Source organism: Lacerta agilis, chromosome 6, assembly GCF_009819535.1.
Source record: "Lacerta agilis isolate rLacAgi1 chromosome 6, rLacAgi1.pri, whole genome shotgun sequence".
NCBI classification, from domain to species: domain Eukaryota; kingdom Metazoa; phylum Chordata; class Lepidosauria; order Squamata; family Lacertidae; genus Lacerta; species Lacerta agilis.
The window spans coordinates 11,824,297-11,838,922 of record NC_046317.1 but is presented as its reverse complement, the minus strand read 5'-3'; the positions used below and the strand labels follow the sequence as shown (position 1 = coordinate 11,838,922).

Below are 14,626 nucleotides of genomic sequence, written 5' to 3'. Positions count from 1 at the left end.
CCAAACTCTTCTCTTCTTCTTCTTTTTGTTCAGTCGTTCAGTCGTGTCCAACTCTTCGTGACCCCATGGACCAGAGCACGCCAGGCACGCCTATCCTCCACTGCCTCTCGCAGTTTGGCCAAACTCATGCTAGTAGCTTCGAGAACACTGTCCAACCATCTCATCCTCTGTCGTCCCCTTCTCCTTGTGCCCTCAGTCTTTCCCAACATCAGGGTCTTTTCCAGGGAGTCTTCTCTTCTCATGAGGTGGCCAAAGTACTGGAGCCTCAACTTCAGGATCTGTCCTTCTAGTGAGCACTAAGGGCTGATTTCTTTAAGAATGGATAGGTTTGATCTTCCTGCAGTCCATGGGACTCTCAAGAGTCTCCTCCAGCACCATAATTCAAAAGCATCCAACATATATAAAAACATCATAAAACATTAAATATTTTAAAACTCCCTTATACAGATGTCTTCTAAAAGTTGTATAGTGACTTAATCTCCTTGGCTTGGGAGTCACATAACCCCATACCCTCCAACTTTTCTCTGATGAAAATAGGGACATCCTGAGGACAAACAGGATGTTCCAGGATCAAATGAGAAACCAGGATGGCTTCTGTAAATATGGGACTTTCCCTGGGAAATACAGGTGAAACTCGAAAAATTAGAATAGCGTGGAAAAGTCCATTTATGTAAGCAATTGTTTTCATTAGCTACTGGAGTTTAATATATGAGATAGACTCATGACATGCAAAGCGAGATATGTCAAGCCTTTGTTTGTTATAATTGTGATGATTATGGCGTACAGCTGATGAAAACCCCAAAGTTGAAATTGTGAATTTGGGGATCTCATAAGCTGTACGCCATAATCATCACAATTATAACAAATAAAGGCTTGACATATCTCGCTTTGCATGTCATGAGTCTATCTCATTTATTAGTTTCACCTTTTAAGTTGAATTACTGAAAGAAATGAACCTTTCCACGATATTTCTAATTTTTCGAGTTTCACCTGTAAGGGCAGTGGAGGGTCAGACAGAACCCTTAAGGATTTCCATAATAAATGCCTTTAGAGGTGATTTGGAAGATGTCTGCAAAGGAGAAGATTCTGAAAAATTCTAAAGGAAGCAAAAAGCATCAATCTAGTTTGGGAACCTGGTTCTAGAAATGGCCAGGCATGGAGCCAGGGGTCAGCAAACTTTTTCAGTCCACCATCCCTCAGACCTTGTGGGGGGCCGGACTATATTTTGAAGAAAAAAATGAACAAATTCCTATGCCCCACAATTAACCCAGAGATGCATTTTAAATAAAAGCAGACATTCTACTCATGTAAAAACACCAGGCAGGCCCCATAAATAACCCAGAGATGCATTTTAAATAAAAGGACACATTCTACTCATATAAAAACACGCTGATACCCGGACCATCCGCAAGCCGGATTTAGAAGGCTATTGGGCTGGATCTGGCCCCCGGGCCTTAGTTTGCTTACCCATGAGCTAGATACTTGAAAGCAACCCATAAGCAGGAAATGAATGAAGCAAATCTGTCAACATTTTGATATTCCTATTTTGATGTGTGGGTAGTTTAGTAGGCTATACATGCATAGGCAAGAACCTATATGCTTCTGGTAGGATTTTTGCAACTGAGTATGACCCAACTCCATGTTTTGTTTTGTTTTGTTTTGTTTTCTAAAAAAATATTTAGGGGTACTCTCATTTTGAGTCAAGAAAATCATCATTTTATAGTTCAAATTGGAAAAAATAAATGGACAAAAGTACAAAGATTCACCAGATCCTGTAGCTGAGGCTCCAATACTTTGGCCACTTCATGAGAAGAGAAGACTCCCTGGAAAAGACCTTGATGTTGGGAAAGATTGAGGGCACAAGGAGAAGGGGACAACAGAGGACGAGATGGTTGGACAGTGTTCTCGAAGCTACCAACATGAGTTTGACCAAACTGCGGGAGGCAGTGGAAGACAGGAGTGCCTGGCGTGCTCTGGTCCATGGGGTCACGAAGAGTCAGACATGACTAAATGACTAAACAACAATTCAAAATTATGGCTCAAGTTCTAACAAAATATAGCAGAGTGAGAGGTGGAACTATAGGGCTTCCCATAGGCTCTGCTGAGCGAAGAGCAACTTTTGGTTTCTCCTCTCTTTTCCATTACAGTTGGTTGTGAGGAGAACACTGTAGCTGTAAAATTAGTCTTTGGGTTTGCTGTTTTCCTCCTCCCTCCCAATCCCCTTTCCTCTGGCATTCAGCCTTTTAGACTGTGAGTCTGTGGGTATGTACCATCTTGTAATTGATATATGTAAGCTGCTTTAACTAAATCACAGTAGATAAAAAGATTGAAATGATAACTCAAGTCTGTATACTATATACAACTAAACAACAACAACAATTCACAAAATGTTTAGGGGTATGTGTCCCCCTGCGTCCCCCCAGAAAAAAAGCACTGACCCAACTCATATGTGTTTTTCATCACTTGATGAATGCAACATTGCAGAGAGAAGATCACAAAGGAAATTGATACATAATATTCATTAATTTTTAGTGGGCCTTCTCTGAGTATGGCTTGGTTGGCTATAACTCAGTATATTTTATTTTTAGTAGACTTGCACAGCAAATAGGGCTTGGAGAATTAAAGATTTGGGTAACATGGATTTAAACTCAAGCATGTGTTGAGGGAAATTATAATCAAGTGGATGTCTTGATTGCTTTTTCATAAAGGATAGTGTTTTCAATAGCATTTTGAATGACAATTAACACTAAGTCCGAAGAGCCCTGCACCACATTCGTTTATAATTAATAGTTTTACCTACGATACCACCTTTTCAATTTAGGCTTTATTTTTTTCTACTCATTTATCTACTTATTTGGACAAAAGCCATCCAGATATTTGATTTATTATTCACCATATAGTACTAGATTCTACCAGGTTACAGCCAAGCCTGCATTATTTGACACCATTCATTCATTTCAAGGTCCAGGAAAGAAAGATATGAGAAAATGCTGCATACCCACACTAATCAATTTTCTTGTGTTAACTCTATGGATTTGAACTAAAACAGGAGAGACCCATTAGTCATCATTATAATTTAATGGCCTGGAACATTTTGAGTCAATAAGCGCACAGAAGAGTAAACTCTGCCTATTATTGCACTCTTGTAATTTAGAAAGTGACATGATCTTTTCATGAAAAGTTAATTTAAAAAGTTCAGTGTTTCATGTCTGAGGCACATTTCCCGGTGAAAGCAACCATAAAATTTCAGGTTTCAATACTCTGCCGGTATGTAATGCATCTAGATTTTTCTATTAGGAAAAGCGTAGCTCCAGTGGAAAATAATGCCTCTTTGGGATGTGTCCTAATTACGTGGATTGTGGGAAAAGGGAAAACTTTACCTTCCAAGTTATAAGGGCAACCCAGCAATCAAAAGGCACAATGGAAGAAATTTAAATTGTATTTGAAAAAGTATAGTAAGATTGAAATCTAGAAGGAACTCGGAAGAAAAGTTAGACTGCAGATTTAGAATTACGTTAAGTGATAAGGAAATGTGAAATAATGAATTAGGATAATAGTTGAAGAAATGGATAAGATTTTTTTTTTAAAAAAATGGTTTGTATAATGTAAAGGAATTACTAAAGATGAATGACAATGAATGCAAGAAGGGCAGACGAAAGGAAGTCACATAACAATGTTAAGGGAAGAAGCAGTTTTTAAACAAATAATTTTTTTTGTTTTTCATTTATGTAGTTTGTAGTTTGTTTGTAATAGTTTTTTATTTTTATTTTTGTAATGTGTTTGTAATTGTTGTATTGGTTTGTTTTATGTATTTTTGATGTTTTGAAAAAGTTAATAAATACTTTTTTTAAAAAAAAAAGGCACATGGGTAGTTTTTGCAATTTTCCAGGCTTAATTTCAAGAGGCTGTAAACAGTCACTTTCCTGAATCCAGCATTTGCCAGAACCAGGTCTATAAGTAGCACCTTAGAGACCAACTGTGTTTGTTCTTGGTATGAGCTTTCGTGTGCATGCACAAGAAGTGTGCATGCACACGAAAGCTCATACCAAGAACAAACACAGTTGGTCTCTAAGGTGCTACTGAAAAGAATTTTCTATTTTGTTTCGACTATGGCAGACCAACACGGCTACCCACCTGTAACCAGGTCTATAAGGTCCACACCAGTCTAATTCTGGCTACAATGGAGTCCTTATACTTTCAATGTGTCAGAAAAGCCAAAAAGTCCTGTGGCAGCTTATAGACCAACACATCTATAGTTGTAGGTGTGGGGTAGGGTGTACTTCATCTGACACATGCAGGCATGGTCTGACTGGTTTTATGTAGGTGATTTCCTCCCTTTACAGTGGGAAATGTCCAATAAAACATACATCGGCCATCATCAGTCTCATGCCCACCAAAAGCGTTGGACTGCAATTTCCCTCAGCCCCAGCCGCCATGTCTGTGGTGGCTGGAACTGATGGGAGTTGCAGTCCAAACACCTGGAGGGCACCAGGTTAGGTGAAGGCAGGTGTTGGCGATGCACATAACATTCCTATGCAGAGCACAAATGAATGAAAGGTGAAGCTGGCCGGCAAGAAGAGCGAATGCTTTGCCACAATACATTAAAAAAAAAAAAACATATTGAAGGTGTTTATTTTTGCCTCCACTGACTGCTGTGGTGCCACGTTTGCAATTCTTCCATAGTTATTTGCGACACTTCCTTAAGGATACCAGAGTCAAACTTTCCAGAATGTTAGGTTGTATGATAAAGAAAAACCAGTGCAATTCAAAGGAATTAACTTATGTTAGCATAGCTGTCAACTTTTCCATTTTCTTGCGAGGAATCCTATTTGGAATAAGAGAATTTCCCTTAAAAAAAGGGGGGAAAGTTGACAGCTATGTGTAATGTTAGGGCTGCCATACGCCCGGATTTTCCCCCATAGAAAAATAAATAAATTGTGGTTTTGGGGGCGTTGTGTGTGTGTGTAATTTGGGGGGGGCATCCTGGTTTTTACTTTTTGAAATATGGCAACCCTGTGTTCCAGGGAATCCTATGTTTTCTTAGATGTAAAAGCTTATCAGGGGTTCCTCAGAGAGAAGATTAGTAATAGCGGACAAGTAATAAATAAAATAAATACTAGGTAAATAGTTAAAGGACCCCTGGATGGTTAAGTCCAGTCAAAGGTGACTATGGGGTTGCGGCGCTCATCTCGCTTTCAGGCCGAGGGAGCCAGTGTTTGTCCACAGACAGCTTTCCAGGTCATGTAGCCAGCATGACTAAACCACTTCTGGCACAACGGAACACTGTGATGCAAACCAGAGCGCACGGAGACACAGTTTACCTTCCTGCTGCAGTGGTACCTATTTATCTACTTGCACTGGTGTGCTTTCGAACTGTTGTTGTTAAATCTTATTTTACAGTGTGCAGTCACAGGGGGGCATTAGTTGTGTTCTAGGCTATGTGCTTCCGTTACACAAAGCAATGGTGAGATCCAACAGCTACAACCAGTTCAGTGGTATCTCGGGTTACAGACGCTTCAGGTTACAGACTCCGCTAACCCAGAAATAGTACCTCGGGTTAAGAACTTTGCTTCAGGATGAGAACATAAATTGCGCAGTGGCAGTGGGAGGCCCCATTAGCTAAAGTGGTACCTCAGGTTAAGAACAGTTTCAGGTTAAGAACGGACCTCCAGAACGAATTAAGCAGAAGAGCCTAAGCTGAAAATGTTCCCTGAAGATAGAAACTCTGAGAACCACTGAAGCTGGAGGGCCTGAGCAAAATTATTAATGGTTATTCTTTGCTCCTTAGGCAAGAAAAAAAAGGAAAAAAGGGGGGGGGGAAGAAAAAGCTTAACTGTTCCTCCTGCTGCATTTCCAGAACACCACAAATGTATTCAGATTTTATGATGAGTCTTGTTCATTATGTATTATGGAGCCCTGCCTGGGTCAATCAGTTTCCTGCAGTCAATCCACTTATATTTTATCCCCATGATTTTTTAATATTATGAATATCCTGTCCAGAGGAAGTGCAATAATCCTATTTATTAAACTCCAGGGGGTTTTTGTTTTGTTTTGTCTATAATGGAGCAATAGTCAGGAGACCTAAAGCTACTATATCTTGAATATATATATTTTTTTGTGTAGGAAATGCATGTAGATAAAAGTGGCATTCATTGTCAAGTTAAAGTTCCCAGCAGGAGCTTGGTACAAATGATGATAATTGGGCGTTCCCTATTTAGGTGTGAATTAGTGGGAAGTTTTTCTTGATCAATAGATTCACTAGAGAAAAGACTATCACACGGCAAGACTTCATTAAATAAATGCCATGCTGTTCTAGTTTCAAGTTAACCACTGCATTTGTTGACTATACAGCACCAAGGAAATTTTGTGCCTCTCAATGCCACAACATTACAATGGCGTGTTGCATTTTTAACTTGAGTTTTTTCTTACAGCTACCTTTCTATCATTGCTGACTTTGGGGAGCCAGAGTATCAGAAGGGCTGCCGTTTTTTTATTTAAAAAAATGAGAACGGGGAGGGAAAGTTGTAGGTGGGGGCCACCATTCTTAGCTGGTGTGTGTGTGTGTGTGTGTGTGTGTGTGTTTATATATATATATATATATATATATATATATATAGAGAGAGAGAGAGAGAGAGAGAGAGAGAGAGAGAGAGAGAGAGTTGTCTGATAGTTTCTATTCACACATGTAAACTATTCCATTTCGGGGAAAAAACATTTCCATGGTTATTATAACAAGTTTTACATGCTGTAAAAATAAATTAAGGAATGGGGATTGACTTATTAATCCCATGCCCTTCAACATTTCTCCAATGAAAATGGGAGAATAGTATTCCATAATAATAATTCTATTATTTATACCCCGCCCATCTGACTGAGTTGCCTCAGCCACTCTGGATGGCTTCAAACATATATAAAAACATTTGTTGTTGTTCAGTCGTTCAGTCGTGTCCGACTCTTTGTGACCCCATGGACCAGAGCATGCCATGCACGCCTATCCTTCACTGCCTCCCGCAGTTTGGCCAAACTCATGTTAGTAGCTTTGAGAACACTGTCCAACCATCTCATCCTCTGTCGTCCCCTTCTCCTTGTGCCCTCCATCTTTCCCAACATCAGGGTCTTTTCCAGGGAGTCTTCTCTTCTCATGAGGTGGCCATAGTACTGGAGCCTCAACTTCAGGATCTGTCCTTCCAGTGAGCACTCTTTAGGGATGGATAAGTTTGATCTTTTTGCAGTCCATGGGACTCTCAAGAGTCTCCTCCAGCACCATAATTCAAAAGTATCAATTCTTCAGCGATCAGCCTTCTTTATGGTCCAGCTCTCACTTCCATACATTACTACTGGGAAAACCATAGCTTTAACTGTACGGACCTTTGTCGGCAAAGTTCATATATGTAACAATTAAGTGTACATGAACGTGAAGTTCACTCTCACTATGTGTATATGCTACACACTTAGAATCATAGAATCATAGAGTTGTAGAGATGGAGGGGACCCTGAGGATCATCTAGTCCAACCCCCTGCAATACAGGAATATGCGGCTGTCCCATACGGGGATTGAACCACTTTTGGCCTTCAGTTACAGTTTAATGGCTCCTTATAAGAGCTGATAAGCAATCTCAAGCAAGAATACATCCTCTCCAAATGTATTCATGTTTGCTTCATGGCAGTGGAGCCCACTCCTAATCTGAAAACTTAATCCTTCTAAAATTATATTCCCATTTTAATTATCCAAGCCTTTAAAAAAGAGGGGAAGGGTCAGGTTTTATTTTTAATGGTATCACTTAAAAGGTCTTCCTACCCAAATCATTGTTGTTTTATAGCTCCTCAACACATTCCAAGCCATTTCATATTGATGTGCTGCAAAAATTGGTGTTTTAATTCACATTACAAATCTGTTACCAACATACTGCTTCACACCTGCTCCTTTAAACTACATATTGCAAACATGGTACAAATATTGAAGATTAGGTTGGATAGGATTCTGGGAATGGCAGCGTTCATCTGCCTGAATAGTTTAAACAAACACAGATTCTGCTTGCATCCGGATATGTTGTATTTATACCACACCATTTTTCTCCAAGCAGCCCCCCCCCCATGTTTCTCCCTTTCCTCCTGTGATCTTCCACAACAACCCTGTTGCAACTGGCCCAAGGTCAGAAAGTTTCATAACTGATCAAGTACCGTACTTGAACCCTGTTCTCCCAGGTCCTACTGTGACACTTTAACCACTATACTGCACTGGTAAATAATCTGCTTCAAATCGAACAGTCTTAGACACTTAAGGTAAATTGCATGCACACACTCTCTCTGCACATTCTTGCAGACTCAGACATTCAGCCACATACGTGAATACAAGTATAAGCACACTCAATGCTCATGTTGATGGATGGTTAAAGACAGGAAAAGGAGGAGAATCACGCTTTTCTCTTTCCCCCACTGCCTTTTGCCAGCTGTTTCTTTAACTTGGAGATAATAATAACACAGTGGTACCTTGGTTCTCAAACGCCTTGGTACTCAAACAACTTGGAACCCAAACACTGCAAACCCGGAAGTAAGTGTTCCGGTTTGCAAACTTTTGCGTGGTCAGGAGGACTCCCCCAAACCCAAGGCAGCCCCTGAGCGGAAAACGACAAAAGACAACATGCTATGGGATTAAAATTAGGCCACAACTTTATTAAGATTCAGATGTAGGGAGACCTTGGCTCAGACACTGGGCATTTATCCTTCCCAGCCCCCAGCCGGGGATCTGGGAAACGTCAGGGTTATCCAGCATGTGAGGGGATTGGGCTAGCTCTGGAGAACATAGGTTCAAGCAGATAGCCCACTCCCCTGATCGCTGCTGCTGCAGGGGGAGGGCAATGACAACCTCTGGGCATATGGCCAATGCCTCCCCCCAAGACCCTTTTAATGGGAACCCTGGTATTGACGCCACAATGGGGGCATGGGGTTACCACCCCAGCCCCCACCCCACTTTATGAAGATGACTAAGGTGTTCCGCCCAAGGCCTGCAACCTCCAAAGTTGTGACGTATTGCTACAGGAAAGGCGAAACCTGCCAATGCAGGGAAATTCCTTTCCGGCCCTTCAACAGCGGCCTTGACATAGCAGCGCCTGTGTACCTGTGGAGAAGAGGTTAACCTGCAAAATGAAAAGGTTAATTGAGGGAGTGGAGGGTGGGAGAAGCTCTGAAGCCCTAGTGGTGCTTCCCAGGTATGTAACACCTTCTGTTGTGTGGGTCTGTGTTCCCTCCCCTTACCTGGCCAATCCTCCTGGCAACACCTCCCCCAGGCGGGATTGGGTGGCTGACTGGGTAGACAGAGACCCCAGGTATCCAGCCCAGGAAGGTGAAGCCAGCCCGAACTACTAGGAGCTGCTCTGGGATCCAGGCGGCTGCACACGACCACACAAAATGCACACCCCGTTTGATGCGGGGAACGGTCATTCTCAGAAGTCGAACATTCTCCGTTTTGAGTGCCACACTTCCATTTTGAGTGTTACACTGAAGTCTGTCTGTTTTGCACCTTTTTTTGTTTTGTCTTTGTGACTGTGTGGAACCCAGTTCAGCTATTGATGGTGTGACAGCAGTACATTTTTTATTGCTTTCATTTTATGGATCATCGGTCTCCTAAGATAATAAAATTCATGTTAAATTGCTGTTTTAGGGGTTGTTTTTTTAAAGTCTGGGGCGGATTAAACCATTTTGCATTACTTTCTATGGGAAAGCGCACCTTGGTTTTGGAACGCTTTGGTTTTGGAATGGACTTCCGGAACGGACTGAGTTTGAGAACCAAGGTACCACTGTAATAATTTCTGCCGGCTGTAATAGAATGACCAGTGTGTGCTAAACTAATTTCCTGTGTGTCTTTGTCTAGGTGTTAAGGGACAGCTAAGAGAATGAAGACTCTAAGTCCCCAGCGGAAGCATGATATGGCGATGCAGTGCTGGTGCTGAATTGTTCTCTCTGATGGCTCTATGGGAGTGGATAGCCCTGAGTCTTCATTGCTGGGTTTTAATGGTCGCTGCTGCTTCGGATCAGCATGCCACAAGCCCCTTCGACTGGCTCCTTTCAGATAAGGGACCCTTCCACCGCTCTCCGGAATACACTGATTTCGTGGACAGAAGCCGACAGGGATTTAGCACAAGATACAAGATCTACAGGTATGAAACAAAAAGGGGTGGTAATTTCAGAGGGCGCTCTTCCAAGAGCTGTTTAGAAATAACACGAGGGCGCTTTAAGAAAAATAAATCACAGATGGGGAGAACCAATGGGTAGGTCTGGTTTCATTCCAAAAATATACACCAAGGTTCCTTTTCATGTTGGGAATAGCTGTGATGCCTATTGAAAGTGAAAGGAGGTGATTGATTAAAGAGAGATCTGAAGGTGACCACCTGTTGGCGAAATCTTTCAGCTTTGTTGAAAAGCTAATTTTAACTCCTAGTTTTAGCTCAGCTTGCATTTTCTTTTCTGAATTGCAGGAGATTAATGAGGCACGGTTCAGAGTTAGAGCATGCCTGTTTACATTGTACAGCATTCCCAGAATCGTGGAAATGTAAAGTTGGAAGGGACCTCAAAGGTTTTCTATATTGCAGCCCCCTGTTCAATCCGTGGCAATATGGGTGCCAATGGAGGCTTCCCTTGAAATGTAAATAAGGGCAGTTTTTGTCAGGACTGTGGTGGAGAATGAGGTTAAATTTCCCCACCCTTCACTCCCAAGGTTCTATGGCTAATATTTGCATAACAAAAATGAACAAACATGAATTGCTTTTGGATAAGCATCACCTGATGGATATCTGTCCTCTGCCATGCACTCTCCTGATAAAAGTGCAGAGGCCCTAAAAGAAAAAAAAGGGGGCCTTCAGCAAGAATTAATGTGTTTGCTGTAGTTACATACCGGTAGTCTCATCAGGAAATGAGAATATCAATGATGCATCCTGTGTGTTGTTTTGATGGGAATAAACAATACAGATAATGAACCAGGCTGTGTACATTAAAAGTGTTATATACATTAGCAATACTAAATGCTATGAAAGGATCTTGGCTTTAAAAAAGAGAAAACCATGACAATTAGGAGGGATGCCTATCTCTGTGTCTTTAATTATTGACCCTCTTTGCCAGACTGCTCTTTGCCAGTCAAAATAAGGAGCTGCAACTGTAGAGCATGGAAGAAACAGATTGGCAATTTCTGTCACTTGACCAATTTATGGCCGTGAAATCATTTGAACAGGTGGTCCTTTATTTGCTTCAGATTGTTTTGCTGTCATTCCAGCTTTTTCAGCTATTGGGTCCATAATAAGGGGCAAACTCTTGCCTTTTCATCCTGTTTGTGCCTCCGTGCAGATTGCTGCTGGTTCTTAAATACAGGTTTGGGAGAAGGTCTGAAGCTTGTCTTGTGTTATGAATATTTATTTTCCTGTGCCGATTCTCTGTGCACCAGAGGGCACTGTGTTGCAGGTCAATTTTGCATCAGTTTGTGTTGCCGTAGGACAACGCATTGTGAGGTCTGTTGCACATTAACTGTGATGATGAAATATGCATTGGGGGTGTTTGGGAAGCTCAACGGATCAGAGGAGACCATTGCTATTAGCCGGGGTTTAAAAGCCAACTGTCAATTGCAATCATCTATTTATTTATTTTGGCAGGGGAGGGGAATATAAAAGCAATAATATATAAAGCCCGAGTCAGCATATTTTACTCCCCTTTGTTTTTATATTGCTCAACGAAACAGAAATATATCCACCGCAAAATGCAACAAGAATGATTCCCACTGCTTCTGGTTTCAGTACTGTTAACCAAGACTGAAAGGGCCACACATTGCATCCTGCATTCTAGGGTCTGTATCACTGCTGTTTCTTATACCCCACAAAAAGCTGCCTCTGAAAATTTCAGGACCCACCAGAATAACGGAGAGCTGCAGCCAAAGGGAGATTCAGTTCGTGGGTGTGATTACATGCACACCTGACCACATGCACATACGCTCTTTGGGGCAATTTGTACTGCAGGAAGCTTGTGTGGAGCTAGGAAAAAACCTATACACATTGATTAAACACTATATGGAGAGGGGAAACAATATAGAGGTACCAGGTGGGTGTGGGTTCTTTTTCCCCTTTCAAGTTGATCACATGGGGATTCCAGGAAAATGTTGCCAAGGTGCAATCATTTGTGTGAAGAGACCCACAGTGAATGAGTGTGAGGATTTTTAAAAAAGAGCTTTGAAGGGAAAATGTCCCATTGCTACCTCTTAACAAGGTACCAGTAAGCACAACCCAAACCAATATTTATTTCATTCTCTTCACATGTTGTTTCAATGCTCAATGCACTATGCCCACTTGAATTGCCAGAAAAGTAGTGTGTGAAAAGTTTGGCATAGCACGAGACTCCACCATTTCCCCCTCCAAGAATGTTCTAACCCCCACTTCAACTCTTGGCTAGTTTTCCTTGTATATGTATTATTTACATTTGCCCCATACCCTCCAACATTTCTCCAATGAAAAGAGGAACGTCCTAAGGAAAAGCGGGACATTCTGGGATCAAATCAGAAACTGGGTTGCAGTGGCGGAGGAAGCCTCTCCACCACCCGGGGTGGTGGAGTGAAGGCACCCCCTTGGGGGTGGGGCACCATAATGCACGTCGTCTGCACTACGCATGCCCGGAATTTCGTAGTGCAGCCAGGCCGGTGCTGCTGCTCCCGCGGCGAGCCGGCAAGCGAGCGGCAGGTCGTGGGGCTGCCCCGGCCAACCGTAAAGAAGCACGGATGGGGGGCCGGGCAGAGGGGAAGTGGCGGGACAGGACGGGGAGTGTCACCCCCTCCCCTGGAACCCGGGGCAGCCGCCCCCTACACCCTACCCTTCCTACGCCACTGTTGGGATGGCTTCTGTATATCAGGGACATCCCTGAAAAATAGGGACACTAGGGGTCTGTTGGCCATGCACCACTTTTAGGCCTATCAGCATGGCTGTTTTGCCCTCCCCTCCAAAGCCAAACACCACCGAAGTGTCTCTCCCGGAAATTCTCCCAATGCTAAAAAGAAATGGAGCAGCCAGATCTATCCTTTCGAGACCCCACCCCCCTTGCTCTTCTACCTGGGCTTCGTGCATTCAAATGAGGCTTACTCCTTTGTAAGTGTGCATAGGTTTGCAGGCACTGCGTGATAGAAAATCCCATGTATGCTTACCTGCAGTTAAATCCCATTGTTTACTCCTGAGTAAGCATGCATGTTTACCACATATGTTCTAGCGCCCATTATTTTAATGGGCTTAAACCACTAGTGATTCTATAATTTGCTCAGTTTCCCCCTTTCCCCATGGTGTGTGTGTGTGTGTGTGTGTGTGTGTGTTTTAAATATATATTTCTTCTCTGCTTTAAGTTACCATTGTTGGGGGCCAGACTTTGGAGACTCCTATTAAGCTGATGTTTTAATTCATCCATAACGATAAGTTTCTGCAAGTAAAGTTATTGAATGATAAAGTTTGGACATTGGCTTAATTTCCAAAGAAGGGTGTCAGTCATATATATGAACTGAGCTTCTTTACTGTGATTTTGCTACCCTTCCTTCAACACATACTCCAGAACTGTTCTTTCACCCAGACTGGATACTTCAGGGCCACCTCTGGACTATTCTGGGTTTCTTCAGGGTCTCAGTTGTACTGGGGTTTCCTGTAGGGTTGCAGGCTTTTTTCTCATACGTTGCCTTCCCTTGGTCTGAATTAGGTAGGATCCTGAGAGCCAAATTGGATGGGTTCTGTCATAGCTGTCAAGTTTCGGATTTGAAAATAAGGGATCAGCCGTCTCACCTATCCCAGGGACAGTCACATGTCAGTGGTGGGCGGAGCCAGAAGCAAAAGTGGGTGGAGCAGCAATGTAAACTCCAAGCGGGCTCGGAGCGGACCAAAGAGGAGGGTAGCCAGCAAAGAGGAGGGCAGCCATGTGCTCCGCGCGATGGAGCCCCATCGTCTTCTTGCCTGATCCCTTCAAAACAGGACAGGAAGCAGCAGCTGCTCAAAGGCAGCCAGGCTCCGCCCACCAGCTAACCCTATTGGAAGGCTGAGGGACTTGGTGGCAACGGATAGGGGCTGATGCAGGGGGAGGAATACACCCCCCTGTAAGCATGGGAAACGGCTCCCACTTGCTTTGAGGGCTGAGGCTTTTCTCTCCAAGTAGGCGAGGTCTTCCCACCCAGTCCCTGGCCAGCAGGGGAGGAGCTGCTTCCATTAAAAATGGGAAATTTAAGGGAAATAAAAAATAAGGGAGAGCAGCGGGGAAACTGCTTGAAATAAGGGAGAATCCCGGGGAAAATGGGATACTTGACAGCACTGTTCTGTGATGCTGTAGGGTTAGCGCAGGGAAGGTGGCATTCCATAGTCATTGTAGGCTCATTGATCGAGACCGGAACCTTGCAAATTATCCAGTCTAACCATAATATAGCTGATTGTCCTATTGTTTGCTGAAAAGGCTTTTCTTTCTTATTCCCTCCATTTTATTGAAATTTCATTGACTGAAATGGCAAGCTGTAGGAAAACAGCATAGGCGCGAAGCTGAGAATGTCAGATAATGTTGAGTAACAGATAATAGTGATTAACAGTGCTTGGAAGGGCGCTGCGGTTTTGTCATGTGAACTCGACAAATGTAA

At 42.7% G+C, this 14,626-nt stretch overlaps 1 protein-coding gene across 2 annotated transcripts in view; it reads left to right on the top strand.

Annotated features, from left to right (window-relative positions):
- The window catches only part of BRINP3 (BMP/retinoic acid inducible neural specific 3), a 255,239-nt gene that overhangs the window by 17,904 nt on the left and 222,709 nt on the right, over positions 1 to 14,626 (top strand). For both annotated transcript variants that reach the window (XM_033151388.1, XM_033151389.1), the window contains exon 2: positions 9,872 to 10,157. In XM_033151388.1, coding sequence (XP_033007279.1) covers positions 9,922 to 10,157 — 236 coding nt within the window. In that variant the 5' untranslated portion in view covers positions 9,872 to 9,921. The remainder of the gene's footprint in view (positions 1 to 9,871; positions 10,158 to 14,626) is intronic.